Below are 25,716 nucleotides of genomic sequence, written 5' to 3' on the forward strand. Positions count from 1 at the left end.
GATATTTCCGAGTATCGTTGAATGTGGCGTTGCAGGAGTTCAATTAAACCAAGTCAAGCCTCTAACCTCTCTTCTAGCTCTCCTCTGCTAGTGACATCTGCACGTTGGTGAATCGACTTTAGGATTCTTTGCAAGGATTCAGACGCACTATTCTTTGGCAATAGGAGATGCAGTTCAGGGTACTGGCTTATGACCAGTGTTATAGCTCTCTGAGAGCTGTGCAGGGAGAGAGGGCCCCATATTAAGGATGAGTCTCCTAGACTGCATGTGTTGCTTGCTGTTGTGAGGCATGTAGTGGCTTACCAAGACAATAAAGGAGCTTGGAGCCCTTTGCATAGTCACTGTAAGAATCCCTTTTTAGAGGGCCATATGTTCAACAGGAACTACTGGGCCCGACTGTGGGAGTTGAGACCTTTTACTCCTGATGTCCCAGGATACGAACTTCTATGGATACTGGGTAACTGGGCCAAGTACTGCTCGTTCCGGACTTGAATCTCAGTGGCAATGCAGGTCGAGCAGTCAATGCTTCTGGAGAAGGGGGAATAGATGCAAGATGTACACCAACACTTAGAACTCAAAAACACATTCAGCAACCCCAGTAAGTGAATGTCCATCCAGATATTTGCTTTTATGGAAAAAGTTGTGCGGATATACGAACCCAAGTTGAAACGTGGCACACAACAATTAATATACACAGTCTTCATGAAGCCAGCACTCTAGCATAGTCCCTGGGCCTCATAGCCCTGTCTAAGGACTGTGGTTATAACCCATTTATGTTAGGCAACATTCAGGCTAGGTCCCACTAGCAAGTACAAGACTTAGAAGTTCCACAGTGTCTTCCTAAAAGTCAAAGTGTCTCAGTGTTGGACTGCTTTTAGTCAGAGCACATACCCATAGAGGCTTGGTGGCCCAGAAAGCAGTCTAGTCTTACAGGAGGAGTGGTTCGGCAGGCCTGGGCGTGCACAAGCAGCCCAGATGTGAACATGAGTTTGGTTGCTCAGGGCTAGGTACGAGCCATGCACAACTCTCCTCTAAGTATTTGGTAAGTCTTCCTGAGTCCTACAACAGGTCTTGGGTACTTCTGGGTTCGACTGAATGAATCCATGCTCTGATTCTACGGGTCACAACCGACAATGATTCAAAGTCACACTCTGCCCCAGTTCGACAGCCCTCTCACTTTATGATAGCTCGTACCTGGTATACGGTTGTGAACAGCTCACTTGGAGTGATAGCTCCTCCAGGTCACAAAACTGTACCAGATAATGGCCTGTTTCTTGTCACAGCAATGCACTAGGGTGAAAGCCCTCAGTCTTCACTGTGCCCCATATGGCATATGGGGAATACGAGCATTAAGACCCCAGGTGGACAGCCCGGTTGGTACAGTGGTCCTCAGTTTTCACCACAGCCCCCATCTAGCATACAGGGGTTGCAAGCAGCAGCACTCAGGGCAGATGTCCTGATCGGTTCCACAGCCTTCAAATTCACACTACCCTTTAGGGATCCACTCAGAAGGATCCACACTGGTCCTCAGTCAGTTCAGGTACTCTCTGCTCCTCACAGGGCCCTCTGGTCCCAGCAGGCAGATGCTGGTGCTGCATGTTCCAGGGTGAGTGATTATGATTCCCCTGGGTGATGTCCCCTCACCCAGCAGGGAGACTAGCATAGCTTAGTCCCCAGTCATGATCACAACAGACAGAAGGTTCTTCATGCTGATGTGCAGATCCAGTTTGACAATATTGGGAGGTGCAGCGGCCCCTTTTTATAAACCATTTCCAGACACAGATGTTAATTAGTGTCTTGGGGACAGATGTATCAAAGTATTTTGCATTCGAAATGATGCGAATTGCAAAAATCCACCGTTTACGTATGCACAATAGCCTTTCAGAATGTATGAAAGGCATTCCTGGTGCAATTTTAAGGAATAACAAAAATACCGATTTCCTAAAATTGCGACTCAATTTTGCATAAAGAGGCCCAGAGTGCATCAGCCCTTTTCAACAATGGCCTCACTCTGTGGCATGGCGAGGAGGATGAGGATACTGACAGGTTTGAGGAGAAGGAGAAGGAGAAAGGAACGCATTTTCAGGGTGCGCATTACTTTGTTTGACCAAGCAGAGGAAGAGATTTATGAGAAACATAGGCTGAATTCTGCCATGATATTAGACCTAATAGCATATTTGCAACTACAACTGCAGGAACACACACACAGAACCAATGCAATACCCACTCATGTGCAGGTATTATGCTCCCTTCACGGCTTAGCCTCAGGAAGCTATCAGGGGGCAGCAGCTGGAGGTGTGTGTTCCAAAGTGAGCTCTCATGCTTCTTCAATGCATTCCTAATTGAAATGTTATTTAGAATCAACGAGAACATCAAATTCCCCAACGCCCCACAGGACATGCAGCCCAGAATTATAATTTTTAATGTAAATAATGAAGAGACCACTTACTGTTCCTTTTTGCTATGGGTATCACATTTATTGCCTTAACTTCAGGTCAAATATGTGGGTATACAACATAGGTAGTCCAAAATCAATATCTGTGTCCAAATCAAATGCACCATTAACATGATATCAGTAGAGCAATTTCACAAAACAACAAGCCCCGGAACATGTCCCCATTTATTTTTGCTTCCACGCACTCCATTAGAATGGTCACTGGGCTCAGCTGCATCTCTTGTTGAGAGTTCTGAGACAGCACTGTGTCTGGAACTGCAACACCTATGCTCCATCCCGGGGCAGTCATACTACTGAGGCTAGAGAGCTCCTCACTATCCCCACCACCCAGTTCGCTGTTCCCAGCAATCAGGGCTATCTGCATGTTCTCCGGTGCATTGGTAACCTGCACCAATCACTTTGCAACATCGTCACTGCAATGTGCCATTTCCACCTGCATGCCCACGGCTCATCGTGACAGTAAAGTAGTTGTATTTGCGAGGCGTCTGACAGATCTGCTGAACCCATCCAATTTACTAATCAATTGGTGATGGTGCTTGCAGTGGGTGGGTGACATGGCCCTGCTGCATTACTGAACAGAGTTCCTTAATTGCATTCATCTCCATTAGATTGTCTGCTGTTGCTTTCTGTCCTTCCAGCACTGTTGCATTCAGCTGGCACATGTTGTGATTGAGAGACACCAACTGCCTGTGCATTGATTTCATGTGCTTACATTGTAGGCGCTGCACATTCAACATTGATGCCTCCAGACCTCCAAACAGAGATGGGCCCTCACCTTCCTCTGAGCTCGGTCTGACATCTGCTCTATGTATCCTGAGGGGAGTGTTTTGGCGCTGGAAAAGGGACTGACGTCATGGGTGTGTCTATCATCAGAAGGTGGTGTATGCACGTCTTCTGGCACGTTATCAAACTCCAGATTAAACTGTGGTTCTACTTTTGCCCTGTGTCTGGGATGTGCAGGTGCTATGGCACAATGTTGTCAACCTCAAACCATGGTTTGTTCTCCTCATTCTCCCCAGTTTCTCCCTGCATGTTTTGCAGGGACATTTGCAACATCAATGAGCAGTATTTCAGTTACATTTTACTTTTGCATGTCTCAGTTCACACTTACATTTTGAGGTAAACAGTTTCACTGACATAATGTTTCTAATTGTCATTTGTCTTGTCTATCTGTGTGGGGATGCACAGTTTTGCAATGTTTGCTCTAGGGTCACAGTTGGAGTATGGACTATCCCTCCCATAAGGTATTGTTGGGCTGAATGGAATGTGTGGCATGGACTATTCTGATCAATGCGTGCTAACATAGCTTTTCTCCAAGGGACAATTTTGCATGCACATACGGTGACTTAAATGATTATTATCCTCACCTTTGCGGGTGCCTGGTGTGGCAGAGGTGTCTATGTCGGTGACACCAACTATGGCTTACGGCTGCAAAGTTGCCTCCACCATGTCCTCAAGGGGGTGGATGATGACTGGGTGAATGGTCCTCTGCCAGTGCTCCTTGCCTCCTTAAGCCTGGTTGCTACCATCTCCTTTAAATGCGTACGTAAATTGTACCAGGGCTTGCTTGCATAGCTCCTCAATGGAGCACTACAACACAACCACTGTGCTGATCTTCGCCTGGATGTCACTCCACAATTTGCTCTTCTCAGTCTCAGTCTCTACACATAGAGTGAGTTTTTACTGAAGTGATTGTCATGGCTCTTCAACACCTCTTCAATGAGCATCTCCAGTTCCTGCTCACTGAACTTGAGCTTCTTCTTTCTGCCTCCAGAATCTGTGGCATTCCCCTAAGTGTGTTTGGGTCCTTCCTGACATTGCTGACTGGCTCCCTGATGTTGTGCTCATCATTTCTGTCTCCTCCTGTGGCTCAGGCATCTGGAATCAGCATGCACTGACTCACTTCCTGGTTGTGAGGTCATCAAGCGGCTCCAAAATGCAAAAATCACAAATTGCGATTACCAAACTGATGCACTATTTTACCGAATCGATATTTGCCAATCACCATTTCCGATTGCAAATTTTAGGTAATCGCTAAATATTTTGCGATTACGTTGGTACATCTCATTTTGCGAATTCCAAATAGTAATTTGGTAAAAATTGCTATTTGGTAATCGCAAATGTGGTGCTTCATATATACGGCCCTTAGTCTTTGGAGTTAGTGTTGTTGTGATTGCCCCATTTGAAGTGGCCACTCCTCTCTCCTGCTCTTTCTGCAGGAAGATGTCTGTCACAGCTTCATCGACTGCTCATTTGATAGCCTCATGGCACAGGTCGTGGGAGTGACCAAAAGATAACACCAGGATGTCAACTTCAGTAGTATATGCCTATCAAAAGGTTACAAAGGCCCTCTGCTGTACTCTTTATGATTCTTTTATCAACCCCATCTGCTTCCTGATATATGCCCAGGCCAGACTGACCAGTGACCTTCCTAGAATCAAATAACTCTTTTGATGTGCACAAGAGAGCCTGGCACTCCCTTCCACCAGTGGATGTGTACCACCCAGCTCTCAGAAATGCATGCAATTCACGATCTGTCTGGGATGGCTCCACCACATGCTTTAACAAGGCCCTGGGCTTCCAGTGTGGAACCGAAAGGCGTACCACAAACAGTCACACTTACCTTACAGCATGTACATGCAACACCACATGCACTGCATAGCTACATACTAACATCCTAGTATAATGTAGGCCAGAGGCAATCTAGGTACACAACAGCAGAACTTTACATGAGTGGGCAGGTAGGCCTCATTACAGTGGCACTGATAAAAAGGTATGGTCACTCTACTGATCACCATTACGAAAATAGTATGCTGCCACCACTGTGCTTTGTGCGCCCCTACTGGTCTAACAAGACAGTAATTCGTAACACAGGCCTAGATCATTCCGGACATGCCCTATCTGTGTTGGCCCATGATGAGAAATTGATACCAAGGATCCACATATCACTGTAGGTGGCGCACTCAAGGTAGAGTTGCACCTCCATTACCATGCAGGGACTTTTCCACCCAATTGTCACATTCAGAAAGTTAAGTTAGAACAAATAAACGGAAAGAAATCATATTTGAGAGAAGTAAAGAAAGTGATCAGCCTGACATCGTGACATCATAAAACTCAGTCAAAGAACAGAGAATATCAACGAGGAAACAGTGGCTCTGGACATAAAGATCCCAAAGTAGGACTATAAAAAGGACTGGGGTGGGGAGGTTGATTGGGCTATAGATCAAACCAACACTTTTCAGAGCCCAAAACTGCCAAAGCACAATGGGGCTTATTTACGAGGCCATTGCCCCATCAGAGCTTCACTTTTAGAGACGGTTTGGTGGCGCAATGCACTGTGCCATATTTACAAGACATTGCAAAGCCACTTTATGTGGCTTAACTCTGCCTTGTACATACGGCCCCTTTACACACATCACTTAGCGTGAAAGGGGAATTCATTGGGTGTTGCCTGGGGCAGTTCCACCGCAACACCTATTGCATTTTGATACTGCCTCAGATTTACAATAAATCGTAAACCTGAGGTAACGGAAAAAACGAATGCCACCCCAGGGCTTTAGCATGGTACAATGTGGAGAAATACTTTCATTTCAGCTTGTTTTTGCTTTTTCTATGTGTGCTGCAGAGCAAAATGTCATGAAAGATTGTTTATGTGCAGGAAGGTGTCCCTTCCTGCATATAAACAGTCACTCCCTGCAATGCAGTCTTCCTTGCGCTATGGTGCAAGGGTACCTGCGTTGGCGCTAGACAGTTAATTTTAGCGCTAGGAGAAACACATGAGTGCACAGTATTGTATTAAATACAGAGCATCCCTGCATTTCTGAAGTGACACAGCAACAATAACTCTACTGGCGTGATGCCCCCTAATTCCAAAGAATTTTAAAACTTTATATGGTAAATGATGTGATTGAATGGCTTGCTGCTACTCTAGAGCTCAGCTGTATGATAAACTACGCAGACAAGAAATATTGGGGTACTAAACTCATAAACATGGAAATCTTACCAGTTGTCAGAAATTAGAGGGATTGTACATTTGGAAAAATGAGTGGCTAGAAATTAAATTAGCTATCTCAACAGCTGTGCGCTGAACAGAAATCGGTGTGAAGGTGGCTACAGTGCGGTGTTATCTTCTGCAGGCCATTCTCACTTCAAACTTCTGACCACTTCTGTTGTGTGGAACTGTTTTGGGACCTTTCTTGATGGAGCTGAAAAGATGTGGTTCCTAGGCATTTTGTGGAAGAGAAGTGAGAGATGTGTAGAACTTCAGCAGCAGTTTCCTGTGCCTCTTGAGTTGTAGCACCTGTAGTTCCCACTTCTGAAAGCAGAGGTTTCTGCCCGAAAGTGCTGCAAAATAGAGGTCCTCATTTTATAGTCATTCTGGCTGCGGCTAAGGCATAGCACTGACTGGTCTTGGTTTGGCTGGCCATTATGTACCACTTACCAGACAGGTATTGAAGGAGGAAGAGGTGTAATATACCTGCCTAGTTGTTCCCTTGCTTTCATTAATGTTTTTGCATCTCAGTAAGGCCCTTCTTCACACCTTTTTGGCCTGCCTTTCTTCCTTTCTCTTGATGAGGAGATTGAGGGACTGTTAGATTAAGCGCAAGAACCAGTAGTACCAGTGGGTTAACTGTCTGCAAAGAGTACTCCCCAGATTCCAGAGAAAGGCTCATCTGCTTCTCACAAGATATCAAAAAGGTGCCAACGAGAAATTTGATGGCACGAAAGAGAAAATTGCTCTTCTGCCAAAAATGGGCCGAAAGAAAGCATCTGTTGGTGCTCAGAACCCCTTCTGTCAGAGTTCTTTTCCCTACCAAACCTCTCACAGGGAGTTAGGTGTAAGAGCCTTAGAACACTTACTACTCTAGATTCACTATATAGGGCTGCCTTTCAGTGTTTAGTCCTGTATTTTGCCAAAGCGAAACTCACAGTAGTAACAGACAGGAAAATGTAACCCTGCGCTGGGAGACAAATCCCAGTGCATCAGAATCATTGCTATTTTGTTTTGAAAATCATAACCCCACTTTAGGGGCTTGCTTCTGTAAAAATAAAAAAGTGACAGAAGACATTGTGGCCTAGCATACATTATATTTAAACTGACAGTGCACCTGTTTTGTTGGAGTGAGCACGTTGGTAGAAAAATGCCCACTAGAGCAATGGGATCTCTATATATGGTGGGACAGCCTCTGTTGGGCTGACCAAAATAGAACCTCAGCCACCTACCGGATTTGCTAGCGAATCATCCATACGCTAAAAAAGTCAAATCTTGTTTGTGCTACTCTGACATTTTGGTCAGCGTCTACTTGCTTTCCTCTGCACAGCTCCACCTGTTTGCTGCTGCTAAAGCCTCTGCTGCGAGCTAACTGAGAGCCTGCCTTACTCCCAGTTTGAGGCCCACCTCCACCCGCAGACTCTGCCTGTGCCTCATACCTAGTAGCCTAGAGGCCATCTGCATGTAAGTATCTTGCTGTCTCTCTTTACTTCTGCTTTTTACTTCTGCTTATTTTTCTGTCTTTTTTATTTCATGTTTTCTTTTCTTTCTTTCTTTCTTGTCTCTTTCTCTCTTCTTTCACTCTCCTCGCATTTCTCGCTCCACTACTGCCCCTGCGGCCCCACCCACTCCCTCCTTGCAAAGCGATTTTCCACCCTCCCAGCTGACCAGACCGCCCGCCTCCCTCCCCTACTTAAAGGCAGCTGCTGCACACTTGGAGGGTGACTCTTCTGACCTTCTGGTTAGCGTCTACTTGCTCTGCTCTGCGCATCTCGACCTGTTTTCTGCTGCTGCTGCCTCTGCTGCGAGAGTACCGAGAGCCTGCCTGACTCTTAGTTCGAGACCCACCTCCACCCACAGGCTCCCGCCTATGCCTCATCCCCGGAGGTTGGGTGGACATCTGCAAGTACGTGTCGTGCACTCTCTCTTTACTTCTGCTTTTTACTTCTGCTTATTTTTCTGTCATTTTTATTTCATTTTTTCTTTTCGTTCTTTCTTGTCTCTTTCTCTCTCCTTTCACTCTCCCCGCATTTCCCGTGCTGCTGCTGCCCCTGCGGCCCCACCTCCACCTTTCCTGTGAAATGCTCTCCTGCCCTCCTGCCTCCCAGCTGACCGGACCCCCATCTTCCTCCCCTTCTTAATGGTGGCTGCTGAGCGGCTGCTGCTTGGCCGCTTGTAGCTGGCATGCCACTAATGCACCAAAGGCACACCAAATGCAAGCCCGTCTGTGCCTGTCCACGCCTAGACCCCACCCAGCACCATGATCCCTGGCCCTCTGACCTTTGATCGCTACAACGTGAAGACCCTCCACGTGCAGAACACAGGACGATCTGCTGCCTGCCATCTCACATCACCCAAAGACTACCATGGACCTTTCTCCTGCCTCCACTGCCACTGCACCCTCACCCTACAACAAGCACGAGACCCTCCCACCACGGAACCATCAAACACCAACCCGAAATGTCTCAGATGCATCCTCCTCAACATTTGCTCCTTCCACAAACACGCCGTAGAACTCTGGGAATACTGGACTCCACCCGCCAGGACATCGCCTTCCTTATTGAAACTTGGACAAACCCAGCATATGCACTGGACATCCCCATCGCCAGCTACTACAAACTGCTCCACAAAGACTGGCCTTGTCGCTTAGGAGGCCTGCCCATCATACCCAAAATCTCCCTCCTCTTGACAACCAAAGCAGAAGAACACTCTTCCCTCATAGAGCACCTCCATTTCTGGATGCACGCCAGCCACAAATCAACTTTCTGCAGCACCCTAATCTACAGGCCACCCAACCACCGTACAGCCTTCAGCGACTCCCTCGGGGACATCATTTCCCCTCACTCTCTCGCCTCCTAGAACTACTTCCTCCTCTGCGACTTCAACTACCACATTGACAACAACAACACCAACCTCGCTTCCCTGCTCAAAAACCTCACCATAATAGGACTAAAGAAACTGGTCACCTTGCCAACACACATCGCAGGACACACACTCAACACCATTTTTCCACCAGCAACAACATCACAGTCGACAGCACCTCCACACATTACTGGACTGACCACCACTGCATCCATTTCACCATCACCTCCCTGACCATCCACCTCCAAGCACTCCGAGCCCCAAGCAGAAAATGGAACCGGATCACTGAGGAACAGTCTCCCCCTCCCCTCACCACAGATGGTAACATCTCAGCATGGAACTTCCACCAATGGATCTCCAAATGCGTCAACACCCTAGCACCTCTCCATAAGACCTCAGCTAAACACCACCTCAAGAAGGCCAGCTGGTTCTCCCCTGCACTCCAGGACTCCTGACGCACCTACAGGCGGCTACAGAAAAGATGGAGGAACAGAACATCCCCGGAAGACTTTGAGATTTTCAAAGCGACCACCAAATCACTCCACCACCTCATCAGAGTCACCAGGAAAGCCGGCTTGCAGGACAGTATCAGCACCACCACTCACAACACTAAAGAGTTTTTCGCCATGGTCAGAGTGCATGGAGGTAAATGTTCAGGGAGGTGATGGTGAAATGGATGCATGGTCAAAGAGTAGGCAAGCATCCTTCCATCTTAAGACCTCTACGACAGGCTAGCCAATGTCTTCCACCAGAAAATCAAAGACATATGTGACAGCTTCAGAACCCAAGACCCTCGAGCCCTCCAACAACCCCCCCCAGATCCATCCCATCGCAATACTACAGACCCTACACCGCTGAACCACCTTCACCACAGACAAGACCTGCACTATCATGAGCAGCATCCACTCCAGAGCCCCTATGGATCCCTGTCCTCACCACATTTTCAACAAGGCCAACACATCCATCGCACCCGAGCTCCGACACACCCTTAACTGTTCCATAGACACAGCATAGAGACCTTCCCAGAGGACTGGAAGCACACTGAGATCTGACTGCTCTTGAAGAAACCCATGACTGACCCCTTGGACCTCAAGAATTACCACCCCAGCTCTCTACTGCCTTTCCCAGCCAAGGTCATCGAAGAGGCCATCAACGCTCAGCTCCATAAGCACATTGAGGACAACAACATCCTGGAACCTCACAATCAGGCTTCAGGAGCATTCACAGCAGAGAGCCTGCCCTCCTCGCCGCCACAGATGACATCCGCTCGCTCCTCGACCATGGCCATACATCAGCCCTCATCCTACTGGACCTATCGGCTGCCTTCGACATGGTCTCACACCTCACCCTCTGATTCAGGCTCCACGCAGCCAGCATCCAAGGAAAAGCCCTACAATGGATACGCTCCTTCCTGTCTGGCGGAATAAAGAGAGACAGATTTCCGCCTTACCTGTCAAAACCAACAGAGATCAGTTGCAGAGTTCCACAGGGCTCCTCCCTGAGCCCCACACTCTTCAATGTCAACATGCCCCCTCTCACATCCATCATCAGGGACCACACCTGTACCACCCAGAAGAACCTCACGAAATTACAGCACATCCAAAACACCTCTGCCAGACTCATTCCCTACCGCAAACATATCTCCATTCACCTAAGAGACCTCCACTGGCTCCCTATCGAGAAGAGAATTAACTTCAAGCACCTAGTCCATGCTTACAAGGCCCTCCACCACCTAGAACCCGCCTATCTTAACCATCGCATCACCTTCTATTCCCCCACCAGACCTCTCCGCTCAAGAAGCACTAACCATCATACCCTGCATACGGGAGACCTCGGCTGGTGGGAGATCCTTCGCCTACCTCGTGGTTAAGAGCTGGAACACCCCGCCCCTGCACCTCAGGCAGTCACCATCGCTACCCCAATTCAGGTAGGGCCTTAAAACCTGGCTCTCCGACTGAATCTCAGAGGACAAACTGAGACCCTTACAGGTGAGTAGTTGCACTTTATAAACCCTGATTTGATTTGTGGATGGAGAATGCCATGCAAATAACAGAATGAACTTGTTACTGAAAACTGTAAAGAAATAAAATAACAATTTGAAATAAAATAAGTAAATTCCTATGGATGGGAATGTTTAATGAGACAGGAAAGAATCAGTGGCATAGTGCAGGTGTCATGGGGCTAGGGCGTCACTCCACCCTCCCATCTATCCAAAAGTGTGTCATAGCACAACAGTGTTACCTGAGTGGGTCTGCATTGTGTACGTAATGTGTCCCATCAGACACGCATTCCCTCCATGCCATTTTGGAGGTATAATTGTTTTGTTTCAGACCATCCACACTATAGTGCCAAGCCTTCCTCATTAATAAACAGCACAGACCTCATGATTCTTCGTTTGAATTATTTTGTATTTAAACTTGGAGTGCAGTTGAATTTTGGAATGGAGAAGTGGTTCAGAGCTGACCATGGCCTGTGTTTTAAAGAGACATTATGATCAGATTCAGCTTTTAGGGTGCCACTGCTAGTTTTAGAATGGTTAGAACGTTTTGGTTAGTAGAACAAAGAGCACAGGACCTGATGCGTGTGAAGCAGAGGAAGTTAGAGATGCAGTGTAGTATATTATTTAGAACTTTAAGTTAAGAATTTTAGACTCTGTGTTTAGCGTGAAACAAGCCTGTTTAGCGGCTGTCAAATGACGAAAGTGTTTGTTGAGGGCGATTAATCAGCATACGTAGGTCAAGATGAATCCTTTTTGTTAAAGAAGTGAAGGTGTACTTCTAGGAGCCAACTAATAAGCTGTTGCAGCAGGCAAGTTTACTTTTCACTAAAGTGATGATTTGACTTTATGAGAGCGGTGATGGGACAGGTCTTTCTCATGGTAAGTAGTAGGAATGTTTTTAGAAGTGCCAGTGATGAAGGATCCAAGTGTGAAGGTGGAACTGAAATGAGTTCCGATTTTTGACTGAGCGGGGATTTTAAGATGTCACAGTGTGGCATGAGAGATTAAGAAGAAGACAATATCGATGGTATTGCTTCAAAAGTTAATACCAAAAGGACTTGGCTGGCAGACCGTGCCAGTATCAAGGCTTCAATTAGACTACTTGAACAGAGTTTGTGTTCTCCCTCTGTGTCATATGTCTAATGAGAATAGAAAGACTCATTTCTAGAACCCGATACTTTGTGCATTTTCTCTTATCCCTATTAATTGTATCTCATCATTAGGGTTATCAGGGGCATGTTTGGACCAGAGCTGTAATACTGTCGCAGAGTATGGTAACTTCTGATCCCATTAAATAAACCAATAAAGGTATGTTTATTTGGCCAAAGCCGGTGTTGTACATAAATACTTTATTTTGTTGACAAATCATTTAGGGGCATTTTTAAGTGCCCATAGTGCCACTGGAGCATCACTTTACATGACACTCCAGTGGCGCTAACTTCTGCTCCATATTTACAAGGAGGTGTAACGCCACTTTTTGTGGCGTTATGCTTCCTTGTAAGTATGAGCCCCTCCGGCGCAGTTTTCTGCACCATAGGGGCATGCAATGGTTGTTGCTGTGGACGTGCCTTGATTTTTAGAAAGGTTTTTGTTCTTTTGTGAATACAAGGTACACATACATCCCTTTCAAACTCTTAGGAATAAGTGAACTACCAGGAACGTTTACAGAATTATCATCTTCTTGCAGCATGCCCTCATCTCCAATAAATTGCATTCATAGAGTTTAATACATATTTTCAGATAGCAGCTGCACAGTTCTGAGACTTTTTATTCTTTTGAAAAGCATGTAGTATTGGTCTCAATGCTTACCTGTCGGTTAGACACTTGTTCAGCACAGTCCAGTCATACTGTGGATTTACCAGCACTCCCCAGGCCAAGTAGACAGATGTTGGTGTTAATGTGCCAACAACCACTTGAAGAGGCTTTTGAACTTTGGCTTTACCTATGGGAAAATCCAACCAATATATAATTTATTGCAATGAATTAATTTCAGCCAAAACCAAGTTGAAATGTGTACATTGATAACGAAGGGCATTATTGCCCTGAATACTGAAACTTGCTAAATCTTCTTACCAGCATGGCCATGATTGCGGGGCAGCCATCGATTGCAGATGTCAAGGACAGAGAAAGAAGGATATTCTGTAATTCTGAATCCCTGCCCTGAGGCTTTTGCTCAGCATGGGAACCTTACCTAGCCTAGGGAGACCTGAAGAGACACTCTGCCTGCTCTTCCCCTAACTAAAAAAGAGAGGTGGGCTGACGAGGAGAATCCCAGAGAGATCAACTGTTACCAAGTGGTTGTGTGATGGGTGTGACTCTACTTGGAGGAAACTGCTCTAAGAAATGACTTTTTTATTTTTATGCCTTATGTTGCTATCTTGAGACCTGTAACTGCCTCTTGTGTGGCGCATGTGCTCATGGGCTAGAAGCCCAAGTCCACCCTGACACCCCGAGTTTCACACACCCCTCTCATGCAAGCAAATCAACAGACACAAAGTCAGAGACCCTTTCTTGTACTCTTGTAGTCTCCATTGTGTTTGTTCAGGTATTCATACTCATTTAAGTTTTTGACTATTAACCCAATAATAAAGAAATACAAAGTATCTCATTTTGGTGGGAAGATTGTGATCATTCATTTAGTTAGGGCAACATCACTTTAACACGGTCAATGCAACGCAATACATTTACCATGCTGCCATTACCACGCATATATGTTTAGCATGCATACCTTTAGCACACATGCCTTTATTACGCATATGCGTGGTGAAGGCAGAGAGAGCCGTCTTCCTGTCCAGACAGAACAGGAAGGAGATGACAGCAGAGGAGAGGTAAGTGGGGCTGGGGCTGGAGCCTGTTTTGGGGGGTAGTTTGGGGTAGTTTTTACGACAGGGTGGGGTAGGTTTTAGGGTTCAGGGTGGGGTCTCAGTACTTTTTAAGACATGCAATAGGTTTAAGGGTTAGGGGCGAGGGATCAGGGTAGTTCTTACAACAGGGTGGGGTAGGTTTTAGGGTTCAGGTCAGGGGCTGTGGGGTTGGGGTGGTTTCTAAGACAAGGCTGGGTAGGTTTTAGGGTTCAGGGCAGGCATTAGGGCAGTTTTTAGGACAGCACAGGGTAGGCTTTAGGGTTCAGGACAGGGGGTGAGGTAGTTTTCAGGACAGAGCGTGGTAGGTTTTAGGGTTCAGGGGTCAGGGGTCAAGGTAGTTTTTGAGACAGGACAAGGTTGCTTTTAGGTCTCAGGGCAGGAGTGGGAGTTGGGGTAGTTATTAAGACAGGGCAGGGTAGGTTTTAGGGTTCAGGGTGGGGGTAGGGGTAGTTTTTAGGACAGGGCGGGGTAGGTTGTAGGGTTCAGGGTGGTGGTAGGGGTTTGGGGTCGTTTATAAGACAGGGTGGGGTAGGTTTTAAGGTTCAGGGTGGAGGCTGGGTATCAGGTAGTTTTTAGGACTGGTCGGGTAGGTTTTAAGGTTCAAGGAGGGGGTTAAGGATAGATTTTAGGACAGATCAGGGTAGTTTTTAAGACAGGGTGGGATAGGTTTTAGGGTTCAGAGTGGGGGTGGGGGGTCAGGGGTTGGGGGTCAGGGTAGATCTTAGGACAGGGTGGGGTGGGTTTTAGAGTTCAGGGTGGGGACAAGGGTGTTGGGGTAGTTTTTAGGACAGGGCAGAATAGGTTTTAGAATTCAGGGTGGGGGGTCAGGGTATTTTCTAGGGCAGGGCAGGGTAGGTGGGGGTAGGGATAGTGTTTAGGACAGGGGGTAGGTTGTAGGGTTCAGGGCGGTGGTGGTGGGTTGGGGTAGTTTTTAAGACAGACCAGGGTAGGGTTTAAGGGTTCAGGGTGGAGACCGGGAGTCGGGTAGTTTTTAGGACTGGTCAGGGTAGGTTATAGGGTTCAAGGTGGAGGGTCAGGCTAGTTTTTAGGACACAGCAGGGTTACTTTTAGGGCTCCGGGCTGGGGTTGGGGGTCGGGGTAGTTTTTAGGACAAGGCAGAGTAGGTTTTATGGTTCAGGGCTGGGGGTAAGGGTAGTTTTTAGGACAGGTTGGGGTATGTTTAGGGTTGGGACAGGGGTCAGAGTAGTTCTTAGGACAGGGTGAGGTAGGTTTTAGGGTTCAGGGTGGAGGTTGGGGGTCGGTTAGTTTTTAGGACTGGTCAGGGTAGGTTTTAGGGTTCAGGACAGGGAGATGGGTAGTTTTCAGGACAGAGTGGGGTAGGTTGTAGGGCTCAGGGAAGGGGTCAGGCTAGTTTTTAGGACAGAGCAGGGTTACTTTTAGGGATGGGAAGGGGCAGGATTCAGGGTGGAGGCTGGGGGTCGGTTAGTTTTTAGGACTGGTCAGGGTAGGTTTTAGGGTTCAGGACGGGGGCAGGGTAGTTTTTAAGACAGGATGGGGTAGGTTTCAGGGTTCAGGGTGGGGCGGGGTGAGGGCGGGTAGATCTTAAGAAAGGGTGGGGTAGGTTTTAGGGTTCAGGGTGGGGAGAGGGGTGTCAGGGTAGTTTTTAGGACAGGGTGAGGTGAGTCTTAGAGTTCAGGGTCGGGATAGTTTTTAGGACAGGGCAGGGTAGGTTTTGGGTTCAGGGAGGGTGGTCAGGGTTGTTTTTAGGACAGGGCAGGTTAGGTTTTAGGATTCAGGGTGGGGTTAGAGGTAGTTTTTAGGACAGGGCTGGGTAGGTTGTAGGGTTCAGGGCGGTGATGGGGGGTCGGTGGTTCGTTTTAGGACAGGGTGGGGTATGTTTTAGGGTTTAGGGTTAGGACGAGGGTCAGGGTAGTTCTTAGGACAGGGTGAGGTAGGTTTTAGGGTTCAGGATGGGGGCAGGGGTGTCGGTGGTTTTTGGAACAGGGCGAGGTAAGTCTTAGAGTTCAGGGCAGGGGGTCGGGATAGTTTTTAGAACAGGGTGGGTAGGTTTTAGGGTTCAGGGTGGGGGATCAGGGTAGTTTTTAGGACAGGGCGGGGTAGGTTTTAGGGTTCAGGGCGAGAGCAGGGGGTTGGGGTAGTTTTTAGGGCAGGGAAGTTCTAAGGGCTGGGGCGGGGTGATTGCAGAGTATGGTATCAGGTGTAAGGGGGCAGGGTGGATGACAATTTACACTCATGTTCCTTCACCATACATGCTTTTACAACAAAATTCGCTGTAAAGGCATGTGTTTTAAACGCATGCCTGGTAAAGACGTGGTCATTGTGGAGACCACGTTCTTAAGGGAGATGGGTAGTTTTCAGGACAGAGTGGGGTAGGTTGTAGGGCTCAGGGAAGGGGTCAGGCTAGTTTTTAGGACAGAGCAGGGTTACTTTTAGGGATGGGAAGGGGCAGGATTCAGGGTGGAGGCTGGGGGTCGGTTAGTTTTTAGGACTGGTCAGGGTAGGTTTTAGGGTTCAGGACGGGGGCAGGGTAGTTTTTAAGACAGGATGGGGTAGGTTTCAGGGTTCAGGGTGGGGCGGGGTGAGGGCGGGTAGATCTTAAGAAAGGGTGGGGTAGGTTTTAGGGTTCAGGGTGGGGAGAGGGGTGTCAGGGTAATTTTTAGGACAGGGTGAGGTGAGTCTTAGAGTTCAGGGTCGGGATAGTTTTTAGGACAGGGCAGGGTAGGTTTTGGGTTCAGGGAGGGTGGTCAGGGTTGTTTTTAGGACAGGGCAGGTTAGGTTTTAGGATTCAGGGTGGGGTTAGAGGTAGTTTTTAGGACAGGGCTGGGTAGGTTGTAGGGTTCAGGGCGGTGATGGGGGGTCGGTGGTTCGTTTTAGGACAGGGTGGGGTATGTTTTAGGGTTTAGGGTTAGGACGAGGGTCAGGGTAGTTCTTAGGACAGGGTGAGGTAGGTTTTAGGGTTCAGGATGGGGGCAGGGGTGTCGGTGGTTTTTGGAACAGGGCGAGGTAAGTCTTAGAGTTCAGGGCAGGGGGTCGGGATAGTTTTTAGAACAGGGTGGGTAGGTTTTAGGGTTCAGGGTGGGGGATCAGGGTAGTTTTTAGGACAGGGCGGGGTAGGTTTTAGGGTTCAGGGCGAGAGCAGGGGGTTGGGGTAGTTTTTAGGGCAGGGAAGTTCTAAGGGCTGGGGCGGGGTGATTGCAGAGTATGGTATCAGGTGTAAGGGGGCAGGGTGGATGACAATTTACACTCATGTTCCTTCACCATACATGCTTTTACAACAAAATTCGCTGTAAAGGCATGTGTTTTAAACGCATGCCTGGTAAAGACGTGGTCATTGTGGAGACCACGTTCTTAAGGCATGCGTGGTCCAGGCATGCATGATTCCATCATACAATTGTCCATTAAAGCAGCGTAGGCTTTAGCTGATTGTGACCCTTAGGTTTCCGTATCTGCACTGCATTACATTTACTCTGTGTCTTTTGTGTTTGAGGGGTGTTCTGAGGTTTGAAAACATCATAGAATCTATTATAAGAGGTTTATGAACAATATATATAGAGTTTCAGTGGCGAGGTTCGAGCTTCATTGCTGTACACTGTAATTCCCATCTGTTTAATTCAGTATCTTTAACCACATGAAATTAATATTATCATTGTGAGATTGGGAGCTCAGTGTGTAATTATTTTGTTTGTATTGTATGTGCTTTCTATTTTCTAGTACTTTTTTTTATTGTAAACATATTCAATATTTATGAGATGTTATTAAAAGTGTTGTGTTAAACATAAGTTTGGCTAGAAATTGACAGAATATTGAATATGTGACAACTATGATGTACTCAACCTAAACTCACCCACACAGTGCACTGCCAGAATTATGAGTGTGAGTTTTAATTATTGTTCTGCAAAAATATTGACTCCATGGTATCTTCAATCCCCATATCATAAAGGTAAGTATATTTAGATAAGTACACATTTAATATTCTTTCCTCTACATATTAGTAGGGTACATTGATCTAAATGTTAAGATGTGGTAGTTGATGATTCTGAGTCAACTTTTTTGTAAGGTGGTATTTTTGTTGTCAATAATCTGAGATACAATACCTCACAGACCTCCCTTGAATGCTAACCACATCTCCCTAGAGAGAAGCAAAGACTGAGGTGTTGCCCAGTTTCTGTAACAGACTCTTAAGCTCTGATTACCAAGGACCTCTGACCTTTCTCCTTGGGAGAGAGCCTGTGGCCTAACACAAAATGACGATGGCTGTTAGAACCCCTTTCGGAGGGCCACTGAGCAAAGGGGGGGCTAATGGGTCTAACCATGGGGATGAGACATTTTACTCCTGAAGTCTAGGAATTCAACTTATCATGGATCCTGAGAAACTGAGCCAAGTACTCCTTCGAGCACTTGGCTTTCAGTGGTTGCTACGTGGGGGTGAACACTGGCTAACAACTCAAAATATGTTCAATAGCAGCAATAAATGATTGTCCTGTCAAATGATTGCTTTTATGAAAAAGGATTATTTATATACAAACACAAATGAAAGTACAGCATATATAAGCAATGCACACAGCCCCCCTGAGGTCAGGCCTCTACGGTTTGGTAGGCAGGTCCCTGGGGTCCACTTCCCTTCATCTAATGGTAAATATTATTACTCATTCTCTTTAGGTGACATTCAAGTTAGGCCTCACTAGTAGCCCAGGTCACAGGAGTCCCACTCTGACTCTTTAAAAAAAAAATCAAAAGTGCTACAGCACCTGAGGCACCTGAGTGCACCTGAGGCACTATGTAGCAAGACAGGTTCTGTCGGGGACTTCTGGCCCTATGATAAGTCTTACCCACTCCTGCAAGAATCGTGCGGCTGGAGTCGACAAAAGCACTCCACTCATGTGCAGTGTGGAGAGCTGCAGTGGCTGCTGTTTGGTGAGTGGCAATTGTGCTCTGAACCGACAGAGGCTGATCATCCATGGTGCTTCCTCCTCTGACCCTTCCCAAAGGTGGAGGGTGTTGTCTGCTCCAGTTCTGATCCTCAGTAGGTGGCTCAGCCCGCACAGGTCACCGTCCTCTTGGTGACATCTTAAACCAGACAACAATACTTGTTCCTTCTTGTGACCCCCTCTGACATACAGGGTCACTGACCTTGCTCAATAAACAGGAGATGACCTGATGGGCACCACAGCAACTTCCTCTTATGGCAGACCCCTCTTGCAAATGAGATCACTGACTTGAACCTGCACATTGGTGTTGCCCTGATCTGTGCAGCAGCTGTCTCCTCACACCTTGATGCAGGCATTCATTTGTCAGGCTCTCACTGGACCTCATTCCCTACATCGCTCTACTCTCCCTCACATGGCGCACTGATCTTGGCAAGCAGACAGGTGCCGGTGCTCCAAGCTCCAGGGACAGATGGTCTTGGGTTTCCCTCAATGATGTTGTTTCACCCAGCTGGGGGACTGGCAGACTTTAGTCCCGGGGCACAGGAAGAAGCCTTGCAGAACTTCTTCTTCTCGCATAGTCTGATTGACAGTTTGGCAGTTGACAGTTTTGGGGACCTTGAGCTCCCCTTCTTCAAGACCATTTCCAGACATGTGATTTCAGGACTCAGTCTTTTGAAGTTAGATTTTTGTTGGGTGTCCACTGCCTTTTAAATTGTCCACTCCTCTGCCCTTCCTCCAGAAAGCAGCCTGCCACAGCAGGAGTGACTCAAAATCAGATAGCCCTACATCACAGGCCATGAGAGTGACTAAACACTCACACTAGGATGCCAGCCACAGTAGTATGTGCATAAAAAAATGTAACCCAGAGTCCCAGCCCTACTCTTTATGATTTCCTTATCAGCCCCATCTCTTTCTTGATATGTTCTCATGCCCCCTTCCAGTGAGGTCTTCCTGAATCAAAAAGCACCCTTTAAAGTTTACTGAAGAGGCTGGCTTTTCCTCCTTCGTAGTGTGATCCCACTCATTCACAGGGATGCAGCAAACCAAAAATCTGTTTGTGGGTATTCCTCTACCTCCTCCTGCTGCTCCAGTTAGCACTGGGTCTCCAGAAATGGAACCCAGGCCCAGAGTTATCTAGAGATTGAGTTGTCCTTGTGTCATGCAAGGGAATGCAAACTCTAAGTCAGACTTACCAAGCCATGCAAGGGGACATTGAATTGCCCTAAGTAGCTTGGTAAATACAGAGTAACGCAAGCCAGCACAAGTCGCTGCTTTGTGTTACTTTGCGCCAGAAACGCATTACGTGGGTGGATTGTATGTGTTCCCACACATCCAACTATGCTTTTTCATTCAATCTAAGATTTACCAAGATTAGTAAACTTGGAAATGGGTCAAAATTGAGTGTCTGCCCTTTAGAGGCACAAGAAGAAGAGACATCTTCATTTCTCCTTGTTGTTTCCTCTTTCTGAGTTTGCTGCATTCTGGAAGGTGTCCCTTCCTACACAAAAAACAATCCTGCCTGCAAGGCAGGCACCCTTGCACTATGGTGCAAGGGTGTCTGTGTTGACGCTAGGCAGCACAGTGCACTAGCGCAGGGAAAGAGCAGGAATTTGCCATATCTTTGCAGTTAATGTCTTGCTATATTGCACTTTGTCAAATAATGATAAATCTGTCCCCCAGAGTCTTATCTGAATTGTACTATCCACAGGCACACATACATCCAGCACATGCATACCACAACATATGTGCTGCACAGTGCTGTAAACTAACTTGATGTAGGCAAAGGGTAAGTTGAACACACAGCAGTGAAACTTTACATGAGTGAGCCTGAACACACAATTGGTCATGCTAGTTCTATATGGTGTATTTATTTATGTCCTTGGGTAGTTTTATCCTGAAATCTCTCTTAATGCATTATTCTGAACATAATCAAATACGTGCTACATGCCCAAAAGTGAGCATCTAACATATGTATACTACATTACATCTTCCTGAGAATGTACTGGAATTGTTATTATAAATCGTAAACACCTAATAAAGAAATTAAAGAAAAGGAGTGAGCTTGTGGGCCCTCACTCCAGTAGCACATGTAAAAGGCCTGTTCATGTCTACTGATTAGTCTACATGATGCTACCACCACTGCACTCCTGATACTTAGGCAGTAGCCTTTCACCATCATTTTAGCGCCACCCCTGGTCCAACTAACTGCAATCCATGAGACAAGCTTATGTCATTGATGGTGCACAAACATAATCAATGTTCGCCCATGACAACAAAAATCATCACCCAGGATCCAGAAACCATTGCAGCTGGGGAACTCAGGGCAGGGGTGCACGTCCGTAACCATTCAAAAGACTTTTCAGTCTCAACAGGGCCCCTGTGCAGAATATGAAGAGGGGCCCCTTAGTCTCACATATCACATAGATATTCATTGGCCTTGGACAGAATGGGGGACCCCGTAAGGCTTGGGGGAGCCCTGAAATGCATGAACCCCTTCACTGCAGGGGCCAGCAGGAACTTGCATTGCACCCACAGAGAGGGCTCCCTGGAACCTGCAACTAAATGCTGTGGAAAACCCAACCAAACAGCCACAGATCAGCTTTACACATGGTTTGTGAAGAATGCATTTTTATGGACCTTATTTTTAAAATGGAAGTAAAGAGTGTACGTTTGTGTATATTTTTGCTAAAATATTTGAAGGAATTTCTTGGTGAGGCAGAGGATTTTGAATATGACCCAGGTATTGATGCCAATACACACACAACCTTTAAGGCCATGTATTAACACACACGAAAGTCACACAGACACACACACACCCTCCCTACAACCTCCCCTACGCAGTCCCAGACAGACATGATTTGCAACAAAGCTGAGATGTTAAACATGCTATGCAGAGTCATGTGCAGCCCACAAATAGAGAATTGCAGATGATTAGGAAGCGGGCATAAGTTAGTGAAAAATATTTATATTCTTGCTGAGATGTGGGAGGGAAGGCTGTCTTAAGTGTGCATGTATAAGTGTGGGCATGTCTGTGAGTGAAGTAACTGCCCATAGCGTGATTATGGTAATACAGAAAGCTTATGATGTATGACATGGTACATTACATCTAATTTAAAATAACATTTGCCAATAAACCAATTGATTCCAGCCTTAAAATACTCAAACACCATCCAGAAGGAAAAATAGATTTCTGCTATGGTTATTGTGAAGCTCCCAGCTATCTATCCATACTATGCACCAAGAATTGGGGTGTCTGCATTTTTTTGGTTTATTTTATTGATTTTGCTAATTTGACCCTTATTGCCATGTGGATGGCAATAGAATTAAAAAGGGAAGCTGTATTTACTCAGAGATTTATTAAAATGGATGTGGAGCGGGGCGTGGCCTGACCAGCCATGGAGTAGAATGCACAGTGTTTGTGCTCTGATACTCCATCGACCTCAAAAGCTATGATTAGCACTCTACCAGCAGAGAGGGATCCTGCAACTGTGCTCCCCTAGGATCTCTGATCCTCAAGACCTTCACCTGGCAGCCAAACCAGCCGATCCACTGCTTCTTTCGTCAACTGCTGGCCACAGGCTCGGAAGTGAGGTGGCACTCTTTGCCTGACGTCATAACTCGCCTGGCTCGGCGGGTGACAGGCAGGGGGCAAACACCTCTGCTTCGCAGCCCGGCGCCTACAGATCTCACCATTTGATGGGCCTGGGACAGCAGGCCAACTCCTAAGCTGGGGGCTAACTCATGTTTGCAGACCCAACCTGCAGCCATTGCTGCACCACGGGACGCTCTTTCACCCCAGCATGGCCCAACTCATGGGAGCATAGCAGACAGGCTCCAGGACACCAAAGCAGCTCAGAAACCGGTGAGATCGTAAGACACCGGACTGCACTACAAGGATGAGAGATGAGATTTGAATGTGGAGCATGACACAGGTGTGACTCTGTGATAGGGGGCACTTTAAGGAATGGACGGGGGAGGCCCTCACTTTATAAAAACTGACATTTTTACAGACCTAGTGCCAGTTCATTCATCGACGCTGCCTCAACCTCCACAGTGGGGCCTCTGTCCTTTCACAAAGAGAGGAGCTAATGCGCCAGGAGGTCTTCTCAGAGGTCATCCGTGCACTGTGGTCCCATGGACATACCATCTTATAAGCCTCTCAGGCACCGGAGATGATCTCAAAGGCATTTTACACCACCTAATTGACTTGGGAAAACCAAGAGACGCCCCTTGAGACCTCAGTAACCACAGGACTCTGCTCATCTACGGGGAACCAGCATCCCTCTACATGGTGAACACAGCACCCTGTCTCCTGGCCCAAATTGCCCCATGTTATTATGCTGGGAGACTTGGCTAACACATTCCCCCTGGTCACCAGATTATCTGGTGAGAGGACCTATACTCTGCGATCCTCACGGACGAACACTCAGAGGGCTGCAAGGTACCGTCACAACATCGAGCAGTGACTCCTACCCGAGCAGACCTATTCGGGCAGAGGGTTAAATGCAGAGACCCTTGCTGAAGCTTCTCGACCCTCGGCTCAGATGCTTATACTCCCACTGGGGTCCTTTAGTGCCCCCTGGATTTGGAGGTCCTTGCGGTTGGCGATCCACTTCCCCTTTGGGCACCTCCCAAGGAACATACCCTCCGTTGCTGTGTGAAGAAGCTCCACTGCATCATCCTTTTCTGGCCCTCTCTTTCTCGCATACGAGTGCTTAACCTCTTGGGTAACTGGTACAAATTAAAAGAATCAACACCAGCAAACTGTTGGGACACCGACTCCATTGACATGCCACACAGCAAAGCTGCAAAAAGCAACTCAGTAATAACATTGTGGTCAAAGTCATCTACAGCAGACATGAGCAGCAAATTGGAGAAAACCTCACCCTCTAATGCACCTCTCTCAGGTCCTGCCATTACACAAGACTACTCGGAGCAATCCCTCAGTGACATTAGGCAGAAATAACATTGCTCAAGTCTGACTTCAAAGGCTGCCTTCATGAACTACAAAGTGATATCACCGCAGTGGGTGACAGGATAAATGATTTGGAGTGCACAGTAGACGCCCACTCCAAGGACCAGGAATCCCTATGCGGATTTGTTAACTTTCCAGAAGAGCATCAAATGGAACTCCAGGTGAAACACGAAGGCCTGGAGAACCGGGCTTGGTGCAACAATCTAAGCATCGGGGGATGCAGAGAGGAGCAGAGGGCAAGGACCTAATTGCTTTCACCATAAATCTGCAAACACTCCAGGCAAGGAAGAGAATCAACCTCTTGTCTCAAACAGAGCCCACCGCGTGTCATCCACATTGAACTGATCCAATTTTGCCCCGGACATTCTCACAAGGGTCCAATTTTTCCATGAAAAGGAAGCCATCCTCAAGGCAGCACAGGACGGGCAGACTTTGTTTTCTTGGGCCACATGATCCAAATCTTCCAAGACCTCTCCCTTCTGACGCTTTAAAAGAAACAAGACTTTAAACCATTTACATTGGCACTACATGAAAAAGGAATCAAATGTCAGTGGGCGCACACCTTTGGGCTGGCCATTCAATGGAGTGGTCAGAGAAGGATAGCCCGTTCCCTCCCTCAGGCAAGTGCCTACTTGTCATACCTGATGACTCACAGGATGGTGATCTCAAATTCTCGCAATCACTCGACTCTGGCAGCAGCCATCTGACCAGGCAGACTATTTGGGAGAAACTCTGGGGCCACGTGAAGGCAGTAGAGGTGTCCACTGCCACAAAAGAAGCCATCATTGCTCACCTTCATGGTCTGAAAGAAGAAACTCTGCAGTCTGCTCCTGACTACCCGTAGCCCACTCTTGGATTAGTATCCTTCTTGGTCACTCGTCAACAACATACTGTGGGACCACTGCAAAACTATCTCTTCTTGTTGCAAGGCCCAAGGACTGGGACCAGAGCCATCTACCAAAAGCTAAACTTCACTCAAACTTTGTCCTGTTCTTTCCGTACACGTTGAATTTCAACACTCCCCTGGTGGGTCAGCACTCTACCTTGCCTAGGTGATCCCTATCGGGGTGACACCTCAAGAAGACCTGGTGGAGTTTCCCACTGGGTCCCAGATGAAGAGACCCAGTACGTTTGCACCCTTTGGCCTTGCTTTGCCTCCTTTACCTATCTCCTTTACTTGCAAGTCCACCTCACTTTACCTGCATCGTTAGTACATGTCTCTCAAGACGTGAAACCTCGACCTTCAATGTCATGGGGCACGATTATTCACAACCCCCACGACCCACACCTATAACACCTAATGGAGGCTAAGATCCCCGTTAAATTTCTCTAACTCAACATTTGAGGACTTAGTTCACCCAAAAAAAGGCTGCAGGTGTAACGCTATCTACTTCAACAAGACCCAGATGTAATCTTTCTACAAAAAACACACCTATTGCACGATGACTGCTGCCGCATGACACCCCCCCAAATATCCATGTCAACACTGGGCCTCTGCACTCACCAAAACACTGGGAGTCTCCATCCTTTACAAGAGGTGCTTCAATTCCAAATTAGTCAAGGCCACTAGAGTTCCAAAGGGCAGATTCATAAACTTGATGGTGGAAAGAGACAACACCACACCTGCCCATCTCAACCTCCATGTCCTGAATCATTCCAA

At 47.1% G+C, this 25,716-nt stretch overlaps 1 protein-coding gene across 16 annotated transcripts in view; it reads right to left on the minus strand.

The window, feature by feature from the left end:
• The window catches only part of ABI3BP (ABI family member 3 binding protein), a 2,083,720-nt gene that overhangs the window by 1,413,878 nt on the left and 644,126 nt on the right, over window positions 1–25,716 (minus strand). For all 16 annotated transcript variants that reach the window (XM_069204834.1, XM_069204837.1, XM_069204832.1 and 13 more), the window contains exon 4: window positions 13,117–13,249. In XM_069204834.1, the coding sequence (XP_069060935.1) occupies window positions 13,117–13,249 (133 nt within the window). The remainder of the gene's footprint in view (window positions 1–13,116; window positions 13,250–25,716) is intronic.

The sequence above is a fragment of the Pleurodeles waltl genome, chromosome 8 (assembly GCF_031143425.1).
Source record: "Pleurodeles waltl isolate 20211129_DDA chromosome 8, aPleWal1.hap1.20221129, whole genome shotgun sequence".
Taxonomy (NCBI): domain Eukaryota; kingdom Metazoa; phylum Chordata; class Amphibia; order Caudata; family Salamandridae; genus Pleurodeles; species Pleurodeles waltl.